A 13,149-nucleotide genomic window follows, 5' to 3' on the forward strand; every position below is an offset into this window, starting at 1 on the left:
TGTTGTATAAACTCGGGACCAGTTAGTCTTTTCTCACCAACATCGTCCCAACAAACGGGTGTCCCGCACTTTCGACCATATAAAGCTTCAAAAGGGGCCATCTTGATGCTGGAATGGTAGCTGTTATTATAAGAGAATTTTGCCAAATGGAGGTGCTTGTCCCAAGATCCGCCAAAATCAATAGCACATGCTCTCAACATATCCTCTAAAGTCCGAATGGTTCTCTCTGACTCACCGTCTGTCGGCGGATGAAATGTTGTGCTAAAGTTGAGTCTAGTACCCAAAGCTCTTTGAAGACTTTTCCAAAAGTTGGATACAAACCTAGGATCTACGTCGGAAACAATGCTTACCGGAACCCCATGCAGCTTGACTATTTCATTCATGTATCGCTTCGCCATGTCTTCCATTGAAAGGCCCAATCGATATGACAAGAAGTGGGCCGACTTAGTCAATCGATCGACAATTACCCATATAGCATTCTTGCCACTAGGCGTCCTTGGTAAACCAACAATGAAGTCCATGGTGATATGCTCCCATTTCCATTTAGGTATCTTGAGTGGCTGTAGTTGACCACCTGGTTTTCGATGTTCAATCTTTAACTACTGGCGAACAAGACACTGGTCGACAAATTTGACAATATCTTTCTTCATATTGACCCACCAATAATTTTCTCTCAAATCTCTATACATCTTAGTGCTTCCTGGATGAATCGAGTATTTAGTAGTGTGAGCCTCCTGCAATATCTCTTTTTTTAATATTGCATCATCGGGAACACATAACCGACCACGGAATCTCAATGATCCATCCACATGAATACTAAAATCTAGTTGTCCCCCGGCTTCTACACCTTCTCCGATTTTCCCCAACCGAGGATCATCATTCCGTTTAGCCTTGATTATATCAATCAACGTTGATTGCACTCGAAGATTAGCCAACCGAGCACCAAGTTGATGCACCAACACCTCCAATTCTAGTTTCCTCATATCCTCGAGAATAGGCTGTTGAGAAGTGAGCAATACTGCCATGTTCCCCGAAGGTTCACGACTCAAAGCATCGGCTACTACATTAGCCTTACCCGGATGGTAATTGATGGATAGGTCATAATCTTTCAAAAGTTCTAACCACCTCCTTTGCCTCATATTCAACTCTTTACGAGTAAAGATATACTTCAAGCTCTTGTGATCTGTAAAAACTTCGCATTTTTCACCATATAAATAGTACCGGCATATTTTCAAGGCAAACACAACAACCGCTAACTCCAAATCATGAGTGGGATAGTTCTTTTCATGTGCTTTTAACTGTCTAGAGGCATAAGCGATGACTTTACCATCTTGCATAAGAACGCAACCTAAACCTTCTTTAGACGCATCACAATAGATAGTGAAACCACTAGTTCCTGAAGGCAAGGTTAATATAGGAGTTGTCACTAACCGTCTCTTCAATTCTTGGAAACTACTCTTACACCGATCTGACCATACGAACTTGACGCCCTTCCGAGTTAGGCGAGTAAGTGGACTAGCAATTTTGGAAAACCCCTCCACAAATCGCCCGTAATAACCAGCTAACCCAAGAAAACTTCTCACTTCGGTAACATTTGTAGGACGACTCCATCGAACAACTGCTTCAACTTTCTTTGGCTCAACGGAGATACCTTCCTTCGAGATCACATGGCCCAAGAACTCTATATGATCAAGCCAAAAGTCGCATTCACCGAATTTAGCATATAACTTTTTCTCACGCAAAATCTACAGAACAATCCTCAAGTGTTGCTCGTGTTCTTCCAAATTCCTCGAATACACCCGAATATCATCAATGAATACTATAATAAATCTATCAAGGTACCGCCTGAATACCCTATTCATCAAATCCATGAAAGCAGCTGGTGCATTTGTCAATCCAAAAGGCATAACAAGAAACTCATAGTGGCCATACCTTGTTACGAAAGCGGTTTTAGGCACATCATCTGCTTTTATTTTTAGGCGATGATACCTAGAACGAAGATCAATCTTAGAAAACACCTGAGCTCCTTGAAGGCGATCAAATAGATCATCAATCCGAGGCAAAGAATATTTATTCTTGACCGTTACCTTATTAAGTTCTTGGTAGTCTATGCAAAGCCGCATACTACCATCCTTCTTCTTCACAAATAGAACAGGAGCTCCCCAAGGTGAGGTGCTGGGTCTAATGCAACCCTTATCCAAAAGCTCCTGTAGCTGCATCTTTAACTCTTTTAGTTCAGCGGGTGCCATCCGATAAGGAGCCTTAGAGATAGATGTAGTACCGGGCAGCAATTCAATGCAAAACTCAATCTCTCTATCAAGAGGTAAACCGGTTAAATCATCAGGGAACACATCTAAAAATTCTCTAACAATTGGAACATCTTCTAGCTTCACAACTTCCTTACTAGTGTCTTTTACATATGCCGGATAACCACAACAACCCTTCCTCAAAAATTTCCTCGCTTGCAAGGTTGAAATCAACCTTGAAAAAGAACTTTTACAACTTCTTGAAAAAGAGAATTCTGGCTGATTTGGAAGTCGAAAGACAACTCTCTTGGAGTAGCAATCAACGGTAGCATGATAAGCCGACAACCAATCCATCCCAAGAATAACATCGAAATCTCTTATATTTAACACCACCAAATCCACAAGCATTTCAACATTATCAATTTGGAGCATACATCTCTTGTACACACAATCCGCAATCAAGAAATCTCCGGTAGGAGTATCAACACGCAATTCACAAACAAGAGGCTCGGGCAGCATATCAATTTTATTTGCAAATTCAGCCAAAATAAAAGAATGAGTAGCACCAGGATCAAATAATGCATAAACATATCGAGAGGCAATAGAAATATTACCAGCAACTACTTTGTTAGATGCCGAAGCATCATCTTTAGTCATAGCAAAAACTTTCCCAATCGTCCTCTGCCTTTGCTGATTATCCTAGGGCCTACCAATTGAGGGCATATCCTTACATATAGGACAAGCACAAGCCAAATGTCCAGGTTGTCCACATATGAAACACGATCCGCTATCCACTAAAGTATCCCTTTGCATAGGACAATTTTGCCGCAAATGTCCCATCTTGCCACATAGGAAGCAAACTCTTGTCTTCCAAGAGTAATGACCACTATGATGCTTTCCGCAAGTAGTGCAAGGGCCTTGAATAGTGATGTTTTTACCATTTCCTGGTCGATGAATGCCTCTTCGCTTTATGCTGCCACTTGTATAACTTTCTTGAGAATTAGTGAATTTGGGCCTCTTAGGTTGAGAACCGCCTTGTATCCCACATTCCAAAGCGCCTTGTTCAACCCGTATTGCACGTTCCAGCACATCTTTATAAGTTGTGAGTGCAAAAGGCATAAGTGTGAAACGAATCTCGGGTCGGAGCCCTCTCCGAAAATGGTCAGCCTTATCCTCCTCACTAGCAACAAATTGCTCCGCAAATCCGCTTAATCGATTGAAGCGGCCTACATACTCTAATACTGTAGAATCACCTTGAGATATATGAACGAAATCACTCCTCATCTTCGCCCGGAATGACTTCGGAAAGAATTGAGCATCAAACGCCTCAACAAAGTCCTTCCGGGAAACAGTTGCATCCCTGCCTCCAAGAGCTGGTCCGGTGCCTTCCCACCAATATTCAGCTTCGCCTTCTAGATATTGAGTGGCAAAATCAACCTTCTTCTCCTCGGGAACCTCTTCAACTCTAAAGATTCCCTCTATCTTCCTGATCCAACGTTCAGCCACAAGAGGATCTGTTTTTCCGTCATACGTTGGTGGTTTCACCTTTACGAATTGGGCAAAGGTGTAACCTCGATCATTTCCAGGTGCAATAACTCCGGATACATCATTTTGGGTCCTTAGCTGTTGGCTTTGTTCCCTTGTCTCTTGTGAAGATGCCCTTGTATCATCTTGTCGTCCTGTAGAAAGCCTGCCTTTAAAACCTCGAGGCACCCCTCCGGAATCGAAGTCCATAGCTCTCTTGCCCCTATCTCTAAGAGAGACGAGCGGTGGATCCGAGTCGGAGCTCATAATTGCCTGATCCAAGAGCAAGAGTATATCTTAGTATCTCATAGCCTAACGAAACAAAATCTATTACACTATCTCACAACGTCCCATATATACCCATAGAGATCAAAACCTATGCTCCGATACCAACAAATGTTACACCCCAATTCCTACGAGAATATGGTAATGACACGGCCATCCTTTCACTCAAAAGATGCAGCCTCAAAATGTACCCTATTTAACTTGATATATATAAAAAGGTCATGCGGTTACTGGATATGAGCCTTCTATAAACCAACAAAAAGATATGCGTAGTCAGCAAAGATTTTAGAAGCTCATCAGCTATACATACAACTTATACAAAAAAAAACCCCTATCAAAAGTCTCCCTTGCTAACGAAGCACTCTCCTACTTGTGCATCACTGAAGAACCTGAAAAACAAGTAAGGTGAAAGGAGTGAGCTAACACGGCTCGATGAGTAATACATTTCTTCTAAGCGGATCGAACAATCACTGTGCACCTTTATAAAAAATAATATACTTCCAGCAAATCCTTTTACATATAAGGTTAACAACAATAATAACTTATAATTATAGATCAACAATCAATGGTTAATCCATTGAGTAATCACAAACCAAATATCAATGGTCTATGCACCGATTAATCTCAATCAAAGCAAAAGACAATGATCCACTTCATCGACTACTAGAATGCTCTATATCGGACTATGGTCACGTTTAGCGCCGTGACAAAGGCGGCCAAGTTTACCCCTCTTGGTTAGGTCTACCACCTATATCGGCCGGTGATGCGGCCCGGAAGGACGTCCTAATAGTATGCATACCTTCCCACTCAATGGGTTTTTAACATAGCGATATGAGCATGGCACATAAAGCACAATCTCCAATAATCCAATCAAAATCAAAATCATCTCATAACAACTCAGACAAACTCCACAATAGCATTTATCGACAAAATGCATTTCATAAACCGTATATAGCTTTCGGATATTCCCTTCACAAAGCATTTATTCAAGGCATTTCGAACGATTTTCTTTCCAAAACTACTACAAACAATACCTTTCAAAGCTTTGTCAGTCAACGACAAAAGGTAGTAAAGGTTCGATTCAATTATGCAAGAAATATGCTCTTTTCTTATTTCATAACATATCTAGTATTCTTTTTTTTTTTAATCTCGAAACATGAGTTTACAAACTCAAAGAAGAAAAGTACTACTCACCTGATAAAGCCAAAATCCAACTACGTTGGTCACTCGAACCGACTCATCCAAATCCTATCCAATATATAGAAAAACGGATCAAATCGAGTAACAAGTCATCCTAACGCACAACTTAGCTAAACTACACTTATTAGTGACAAAACAACAACTACGCGCCAACGGAAACTTATCCCTAACAGAAAATCAATGCTGTCTGCTATAGTCAGCTCGCGCACCAAAACCGTTCAATGCTGTCTGCTATAGTCAGCTCGCGCACCAAAACCATTAAGGCCATAACTTCCTCCACCGAACTCCGTTTCAAGCCATCTTACTGTCCACACGAAGCTTGTTCAACGTACTACAAAAGTCTCAACATAGCCAACCTCAGCCGATAACTGGAAACTAACCAAATCAGGCCTCGAAGTTTACTGTTCGCGCTGTACTGTAGCGCATCCGAATTAAAAATCTTGGTCCGGGCAATCCGTAGTGTCAAATTAAGATCCGTCGAATCCTACGGGTCCATAACATCCTAAAGTTTCTTTTTCACCCAAAAACGCAGCCAATCGCCCATGAGATCATACACAGCAGCTCAGTTTCCCCAAAAATCCCAATTTTGCCCTAAATCCGAAAAATCACTTCAATAGGAGGGAAGAGAGGTGCAAGCCCTAACCTAGAGCTGCGACACGTAGTGGAATGAATTTGGTGAGACGTTCGTGGCGGGTGGCGCGCGCACGTGACTTATTTTTTTTTTTTTCTTTCTTTCTTTTTCCCTTTCTCCTCTCTCCTTTCCCTTTCTCTTCTTTTCTTCCTTTCCTTTTTCTATTCTGCTCGTGCAGCTTAAAAGGGGTGGCGGACTGCCCTCTTTTGCCTTTTCTTCTTCTCTTTTTTTTTTTTTTTTAATGATGGGTCCACCACCTTGGTTGACCTGGTCAAAACAAGGGCCAAATATTACAGAAAATACTGGGTGTCTGCTAATCACTCATTCTGCACCAAAATCAATTTATTCTTGCAGGCATGAAAACTATGGACTGAAGGAAGAGAGTTGGAACTCGTGGATCCTTCTCTAGCAGAATCAGGCTCAACAGCTGAAATATTCAGGTGCATTCACATCGGCCTCTTGTGCGTCCAGGAAGATCCCGGAGATAGACCGACAATGTCGGAAGTAGTGACACTTCTGGGAGGTCAAACAGGAACTCTTCCGGAACCGAACAAGCCAGCCTTCTCGGTCGGTAGAGTCATACAAGAAGTCGATCAATCATCGGCAACTAATCTTTCTGTCAATCAAATGACTGTTTCCAGTATCTCGCCCAGGTGAAGACCACATGCATTAGCCGATTAAGGTTTCATTTGCCTACGGTTGTAAAGTTCTGCCGTGTAAAAAGGAACTTGTCGGTGTTTTGGAAGAATTACTCTGCTCATGAAAATCACTGCATAAACAATCAGGATTATCGCACATAGAGAATGTCCGATTTGGTATGCGAAAGTCACAACTACAAGACTCTCGGCTTGGCATCAAGAGGCTATGCCAAACCGGAATTGAACCCGGGACATCTCGCTTCTCAAATCGCTAGGTCCGGGGTTGCCAAGTCGGAATCGCATCACAATCACCGATTGCTCAACTAGTTCCTTCCTTGGATTGACTTGTGTATTAATATTTTCCCTCAACTAATGCAGCTTTTTACTTGACAGAGCCTTCTATTAATAGACTATAGAGAAGAAGACTGGTCTCATATTGACAGTACAAAAATGAATTTTTCCTTTAGGGGAAACTGCTTCCTAGCAATTTACATATGCTACTTGACTTTGAATTCCTAAAACTAATTCTTTGTTTATACCCCTCTACACTTTGTTTTCTTCTGATTTGGAGCCCATCTTTCTTCTGATTTGGAGCCCATCTCTCCAATTCGTTGAGCAAGACGGGCCGAATGATTGGGAACCGCCGGACCCAGACCGAACCCGATCCCCGATTCCATCAAATTGGAACGTGCGATTTTCGGTCCGGTTTCCCCTAGACTAGACTGATTTTATTTTTTATTTTTTTATTACTTAATTGTAAACCTAATTATTCACCGGTTATTTTCTCATTTCGTAAATGCAATCTTAATTTTAGTAAAATCTGTGTTGCTCACCTCCACTAATTTTCCTTCGGTTTCAGAGTGGGACGAGACTGGACCAGGAACCGATTGCCCTGCTTTTGACATACACAGACATGGAAACCACGTGATTTAGGAAAGGGAAATTTTCATACCAATCCCACTCAAGACAAGCATGGAAAGTCTTGGTCTTCTTATCAGGCTCCATTGTAAAGTACCTGCGTTGGCCCGATTCGCGACGGACCGAGCCACTGATAGCAAGGAGGCAAGTGAAAACTCTGGTGGGTGGCTTGAATCAATGACTCTGTAGAGAGATGATTCCAGAAGTGGAGTTACACTTGAGAAATGATCACCTTGTTCCGTCCTCGGGGGGTCTCCAGAACCATCCTGTTGCTTCTTTTTCATTGCCTTCTTCCTGGATTTCGCGACCCGGTCCTGGCCGACATCCCCGAAACGCTCTGCCCTGACAATGGTTCACATGCCACCAACAGTGCATATCAGGACAACCTCAATGAGCTCACTTCTTCGATGCAAACGAATGCTTCTTTCTCCAAGTTCTTCGAGGACTCGTCCGGGAACTACCCGAATAAAGTTTACGGTCGGTACATGTGCCTCGACTATGTCTCCCACTCAACATGCCGGACTTGCATAGCCAAGGGATGGGAAGACCTCCTGAAGCTTTGTCCAAACAAGACGGAAGCGGTCGTTTGGGAGGAATCTTGCCAGTTGCGGATATCTGGCCAAGAATTTTTCGGCCGCCTGACCGAAGGAAACAAAAATCAGTTCAATCCAGAGAATATATCCGATCCCGGCAAGTTCGGGTTGGTGGTGAATGAAACTTTAAGTTTTCTCGCCCGGGAAGCTGCTCTCGATTCTCCAGGGACTCACTATGCTACTAAGGAAAAGAATTTCGAGCTGGGCACGAACATGACTTTATATGCTCTTGCTCAGTGCGCTGACTTAACAGCAGATGATTGTCGCAAGTGCCTCCAAGAAGCAATAAGAAATGTAAGAGATTGCTGCTATTTTTCCAAAGGAGCAAGAGTTCTAAGTCCGAGTTGCTACTTGCGATACGAGTTATATGGATTCATGGGGCCGGTGGAGATGTCCGGTAAAGCCGACCAAAAAAAGAAGTCTGGTAAGGTTATGCCAAAACTTTCTACCTATTATTATTCTTCAACTCATAATTCTGCAGTTGTTACTATCGGAAATTGTTGAATCTGTGAAAAGGCTGCAACTATTTCTTGTCAAAAGCAGGGAAACAGTGGCTGATCGAAGTTCTTGCAATTTTATCGCTCTGCTTGGCGGCAATCAGTTTGTGCTCCTGGCTTTTCTTCGTCATCGTCAAAAGTAACAATCTTTATCCTAATGGTGATCTTTGTACCCTCCCCGAATTCCAATATACTAGAGACTCATCATTTTTTATTCCAGGGAAGAAAGACCTCGCAGATAGACAGGGTCGACCTCTGCTTACCAGTGACTCTGCTCACGGTATTCTTCCCTTCCGATTCACCCGGGGAAATACTCTGACTGAAATTCAAGATCATCCGTATTTTGACATGAGATGCATTCTTGCGGCCACCGACAACTTCTCAGAGACACTAAAACTAGGACAAGGTGGATTCGGTCCAGTTTACAAGGTGGCAATAGTTTGATCATAAGACAATGTTGGTTGCCGAATTTTAAATAGATAGTCTTGCTTTTCTGGATTTTCTTGAGTAGTTTCGCGTTTTTGATTGACAGGGTATTCTATCGGATGGGAGAGTAGTTGCGGTGAAGAGGCTAGAGAGCTGGTCAGAGAAGGGTTCCGAAGAATTCAGAAATGAAGTCCTGCTCATAATGAAACTTCAACATAAGAATCTGGTCAGGCTTCTGGGATTTTGCGCAGAGCGAGAGGAGAAGTTGCTTGTCTATGAGTACATGCCAAATAGAAGCCTTGATGTCTTTCTCTTCGGTATATACTAGTCCTGCTGTGTGTCTTGCATAACATGCGAAATATCATATTCATCCGACATTTGGTAACTTCTTTTTTTGGTATAGATGCTCAGAGAAGGATCGAGCTGAGTTGGAGCAGACGTCTGAACATTATCATCGGTATTGCTCGAGGTATGCTCTATCTTCACGAGGATTCTCGTCAAAGAATCATCTTCAGAGACCTCAAAGCAAGCAATGTGCTGTTGGATCGCTTCATGAACCCAAAAATCTCGGACTTTGGACTGGCAAGGATCTTTGCAGGAACAGAAAATGAAGCAAATACTGCCACTTTAGTTGGAACCTAGTAAGTAAACTTCTGAGGCATTTCAGTTTCCTTCACAGGACTAAAATGATGTTCCAGAATTCTTTCAAGTCATATAAATCTCGGCACTTTTGGTTCAGACTCTATGTTGCTTCCTTTTGCCACGACCTGACATTTTATTCTCTACCTAGCGGTTACATGGCGCCGGAGTATGCGATGGAGGGTTTGTATTCCATAAAATCGGATGTCTACAGCTTTGGAGTTCTCTTGCTTGAGATAATAACAGGGGAGAGAAATGCCGGCTTTTGGCAGTCGAGACGTGCCCCGAGTCTCCTAGCCTATGTAAGTTATGACTTGATTACACCTCCGGTTTTCACGCTATTCACCTAATTAAGAGTTGATAAATTCAAAAACAATCTAAATGAGAGATGTTTTGAGGCCACAATAGCAGAAAATTTGGAAGATCAGACAGCAAAATATAACAGATGCGCTTTGGCATTAGACTTGTAAAGCTTTAATTCTTGCTTATGCTTCTTCTGTCAGACCTCAGTCACGGCATCATTGGCTCTTTTTGTGCACATTGACAAATATTACTAGCTGCGTTACGCAATTTGTTGGTCCGTTACATCTTTTTTCTCTGGGAATTCCTGGTTGGCGTTTAGCGTTAGAAATGATGGGATGACACAACTTTATTGCAGGCATGGCAACTATGGAATGAAGGAAGAGCAATGGAGTTGATGGATCCATTGCTGCACAACAAATGTTGTCCTGAAGAATTGATGAAATGTGTCCATGTCGGACTTTTGTGCGTTCAAGAAGACGCGTTCGACAGGCCGACCATGTCGGCTGTCAATGTGATGCTCAAAAGGGATGCTGTCATTCTCCGTCAACCTCTCAAACCCGCCTTCTCGGCCGGCAGATTCACTCATCAGTCCAAAGGAGGTGTTGACGATGATGACTGTTCCGTTAATGGCTTGACGGTTTCCACTGTGGCGCCTCGGTGAGAAAAGTCTGCCCTAGGAGATAAACACGGTTCTCCGCACAAGTATACTGCTTGGACAAGGTAACGCGTGCGCTAGTTATTCACTAGAGAACCGATTCTCAACCATAAGCAGTCTAATTATGTGTGATGTCCATCTCGGCACAAAAGAGTACAGTGTATGTCCTACTGAAGATCATCTCATTGCACTCTGAGTTCTCTCTGAACTATGTCCAGTCTTTGTACAGTCTTTCTATTCTACCTATCTGTTAAGTCAATATCTGTATTAGGATATATAGTCGTTCTGTCGTTCGTTACATACGTAAATCAACGACATTGTCGCATTGCAAGCAAGATGTCAGTTGAGATAGCATCTCTTGACAACTCACTCTCTGTGGTAAACCATAAGTAAAGCTAGAGGGATACTTTTACTGATAAGATTCAGAGGTTGTTTGGTTGTGAATGGAGGATTTCATGTGTTACTTCATGTGATGCTACCTTGCTGTGAATTCTCTCTTTCTAAACTAAATGCTCCACTCTCTCTTTCTAGCTTTACACTAGCTTAAACTATTGCAAGGTACTCAACAGCCAGCAGGCCACAGGCCAGTCGTCATATACTTTATATAAGCAAAATTGCACATATAACCAAACTTCACAGATTGACATGGTTCGAAACAACGATAGATCGCTTGAATTCCAAGTAATTAAACCAAAGTTGACAAAAGAGTCGGTCACAGCGCTTCACTTTGTTGTATTTAATTACTGCCCGACCCTTTTTCACTGTTACCGGCAACAGCAACTTCCAGTCGAAGTTCGAGGGGCTAGCGTCCCCCGCAGCCCCCATCCCGGCAACCACCTATCCGTGGTTGACCCATATATCCAAGCCGAATAATGAAGCACTCCTATCTATGGACTTGACCCATCACGCTTGAATAGACAAATTCAAATACAATGACTTCTCTCAGTATTGGATTCCAGCCGTCATCTTTGAAAAGCATCTTCTCTAACTCCCATTTTAAGGAAACATGGCCATTTCATTGGCTTCACATGCTGCCTCCACTAAATCCAGATGTGGGACCTCACGTAAAGGAAAAAAACCAATGCTGGGTCTCTGTCTAATCCTAAATTCTTACATTGATTTGATTTTGACGTCTATTCAGTTGAATTTGGGCAATATTCTTGCACGTTGGAAGTTAGCTAAAACAAATAGAAACAAATCCCCGTTGGTCCGATTCCCTTTCAGGAAAATGAAATATTCTTGGTCCCCTGAGTCTTTCATCTTATGTCAACCTCAAGATGCAACGGTGAAGTTTCGCTTTGCCTTCATGCCAACAAGAACTTTCTCTTTTTCTGAAATTTTATGATAATTCCAATCTTGACCAACTTGAAGATTCTCTGCTCGATTTCACTATTTTGAATTGTCTCCATGTGATGGACCTTTCAACTTCGGAGAAAATTTCTTCCCTCACTGTTTATGGAAATCATTCCAAGTTAGCGCCTTTTCGCTTGTCTAGAATTGCTGCTTCGACCCAGAAAGATGGCAAGAGATTCGACTCTCGTCGCCTTTTTCCTATTCCTTGCGTCTATTTTGTTTTTGGTACCACCCATCGATGGAAACGATCCTCTGTATGTGCTTTGCCCACCCGAAAATGACAATTCCACTTTTGGCAGTCCGTTCAGGAATAACCTCGAACGACTTCTGGACAATTTGTGTGACGCCCTAGAAAATCCGACATCTGGAAAGGGCCCAAATTCAATAAAAAGGATTATTATTGAAGTTGAGTTGGTATAAAATTTTGAATCGTAAAGACGAAAAGGACGAATTTTTGGACGATTCCAGAAATGTTGTTCGGTTTAGATTAGGTCTCAAAATCGCAGTCACCGCGACTTAGAATTTTTTTTAATTATCGTGCCTAAGCCTTTTTTGGACCGAGCCTAGCCCGTGAAAATTCAAAATTTATTCTTCGTCAGTCGAGCCAAAAATTCGTTCAGCCCTGATTTATCAATTTAGCTTTTTGCCCCCAATAATGCACTAGAGATAAAAATATTCAAACCTCCCATAGTGGGCTCCACTTGCCATAAATTCTCCCACCAACCCATCATCTCCCCCTCACATCGTCTCTCACTTCTCTCTCTCTTCTTCTCCCCCTTCCCCCACGTGACTCCCTCTCCCCTTTCTTTTCTTCTTCTTCTTTTTCCTCTTCTTCTTCCTGCTGGTCTTCCGCTAAGCCCCTCCCCTTGACTGAAGCTGCTGCCACACCACCTCCACCCACACCAGCCGCCTTCGTCCGCCTGCAACCGCGTCGTCCCCGTCGTCGTGCCGCCGAGCTCGCCGGTCGCCACCTGAAAGACCCCAGCCTGAGGACCCGCGACTCTCGTCCTCCCTCCTTCTCAGTTGCACGCCCTCCACCGCCACCCTTCGTCGTTGTCGCTCCGCCGGTGAGCAGCCAGTCGAGCACCACCACCAGCCTGACCTTCACCCTCGACTCTCAGTTCCCCCTCACCCCAACGTCCAGAGCCCAGCCAGCCCCGTTGGCCCCTCCACCTCGTCTCGGCCGCCTTCTTAGCCTCTCCACTAACCTGAAACACCCAGATCCGGCACCTCAGTCGAGT

General features: G+C 43.1%; 2 protein-coding genes across 2 annotated transcripts; one reads left to right on the forward strand and one right to left on the reverse strand.

The window, feature by feature from the left end:
- Positions 1-2,945: 2,945 nt before the first annotated feature.
- LOC125314297 lies at positions 2,946-4,037 on the reverse strand. The gene has a single exon (XM_048276254.1). It carries the CDS (start codon positions 4,035-4,037, stop codon positions 2,946-2,948), a length of 1,092 nt encoding a protein of 363 aa, XP_048132211.1.
- Positions 4,038-7,665: 3,628 nt separating this feature from the next.
- Positions 7,666-10,874, forward strand: LOC115757335 (cysteine-rich receptor-like protein kinase 15). The gene is made up of 7 exons (XM_030697519.2): positions 7,666-8,459; positions 8,579-8,671; positions 8,753-8,961; positions 9,065-9,275; positions 9,362-9,599; positions 9,749-9,899; positions 10,256-10,874. The coding sequence occupies exons 1-7, from the start codon at positions 7,667-7,669 to the stop codon at positions 10,559-10,561; spliced, it is 2,001 nt and encodes a 666-aa protein (XP_030553379.1). The 5' UTR covers position 7,666; the 3' UTR covers positions 10,562-10,874.
- The last annotated feature ends 2,275 nt before the right edge of the window (positions 10,875-13,149 follow it).

This window comes from Rhodamnia argentea, chromosome 3 (assembly GCF_020921035.1).
Source record: "Rhodamnia argentea isolate NSW1041297 chromosome 3, ASM2092103v1, whole genome shotgun sequence".
Lineage (NCBI taxonomy): Eukaryota > Viridiplantae > Streptophyta > Magnoliopsida > Myrtales > Myrtaceae > Rhodamnia > Rhodamnia argentea.

Excerpts from the sequence above, each read along its gene's own strand:
- LOC125314297 (XM_048276254.1), bottom strand. The coding sequence starts at position 4,037 with ATGAGCTCCGACTCGGATCCACCGCTCGTCTCTCTTAGAGATAGGGGC.
- LOC115757335 (XM_030697519.2), top strand. The coding sequence starts at position 7,667 with ATGATCACCTTGTTCCGTCCTCGGGGGGTCTCCAGAACCATCCTGTTG. Across the intron at positions 8,672-8,752 it reads TTTCTTCGTCATCGTCAAAA|GGAAGAAAGACCTCGCAGAT; the intron begins GTAACAATCTTT and ends TTTTTATTCCAG. Across the intron at positions 8,962-9,064 it reads GATTCGGTCCAGTTTACAAG|GGTATTCTATCGGATGGGAG; the intron begins GTGGCAATAGTT and ends TTTGATTGACAG.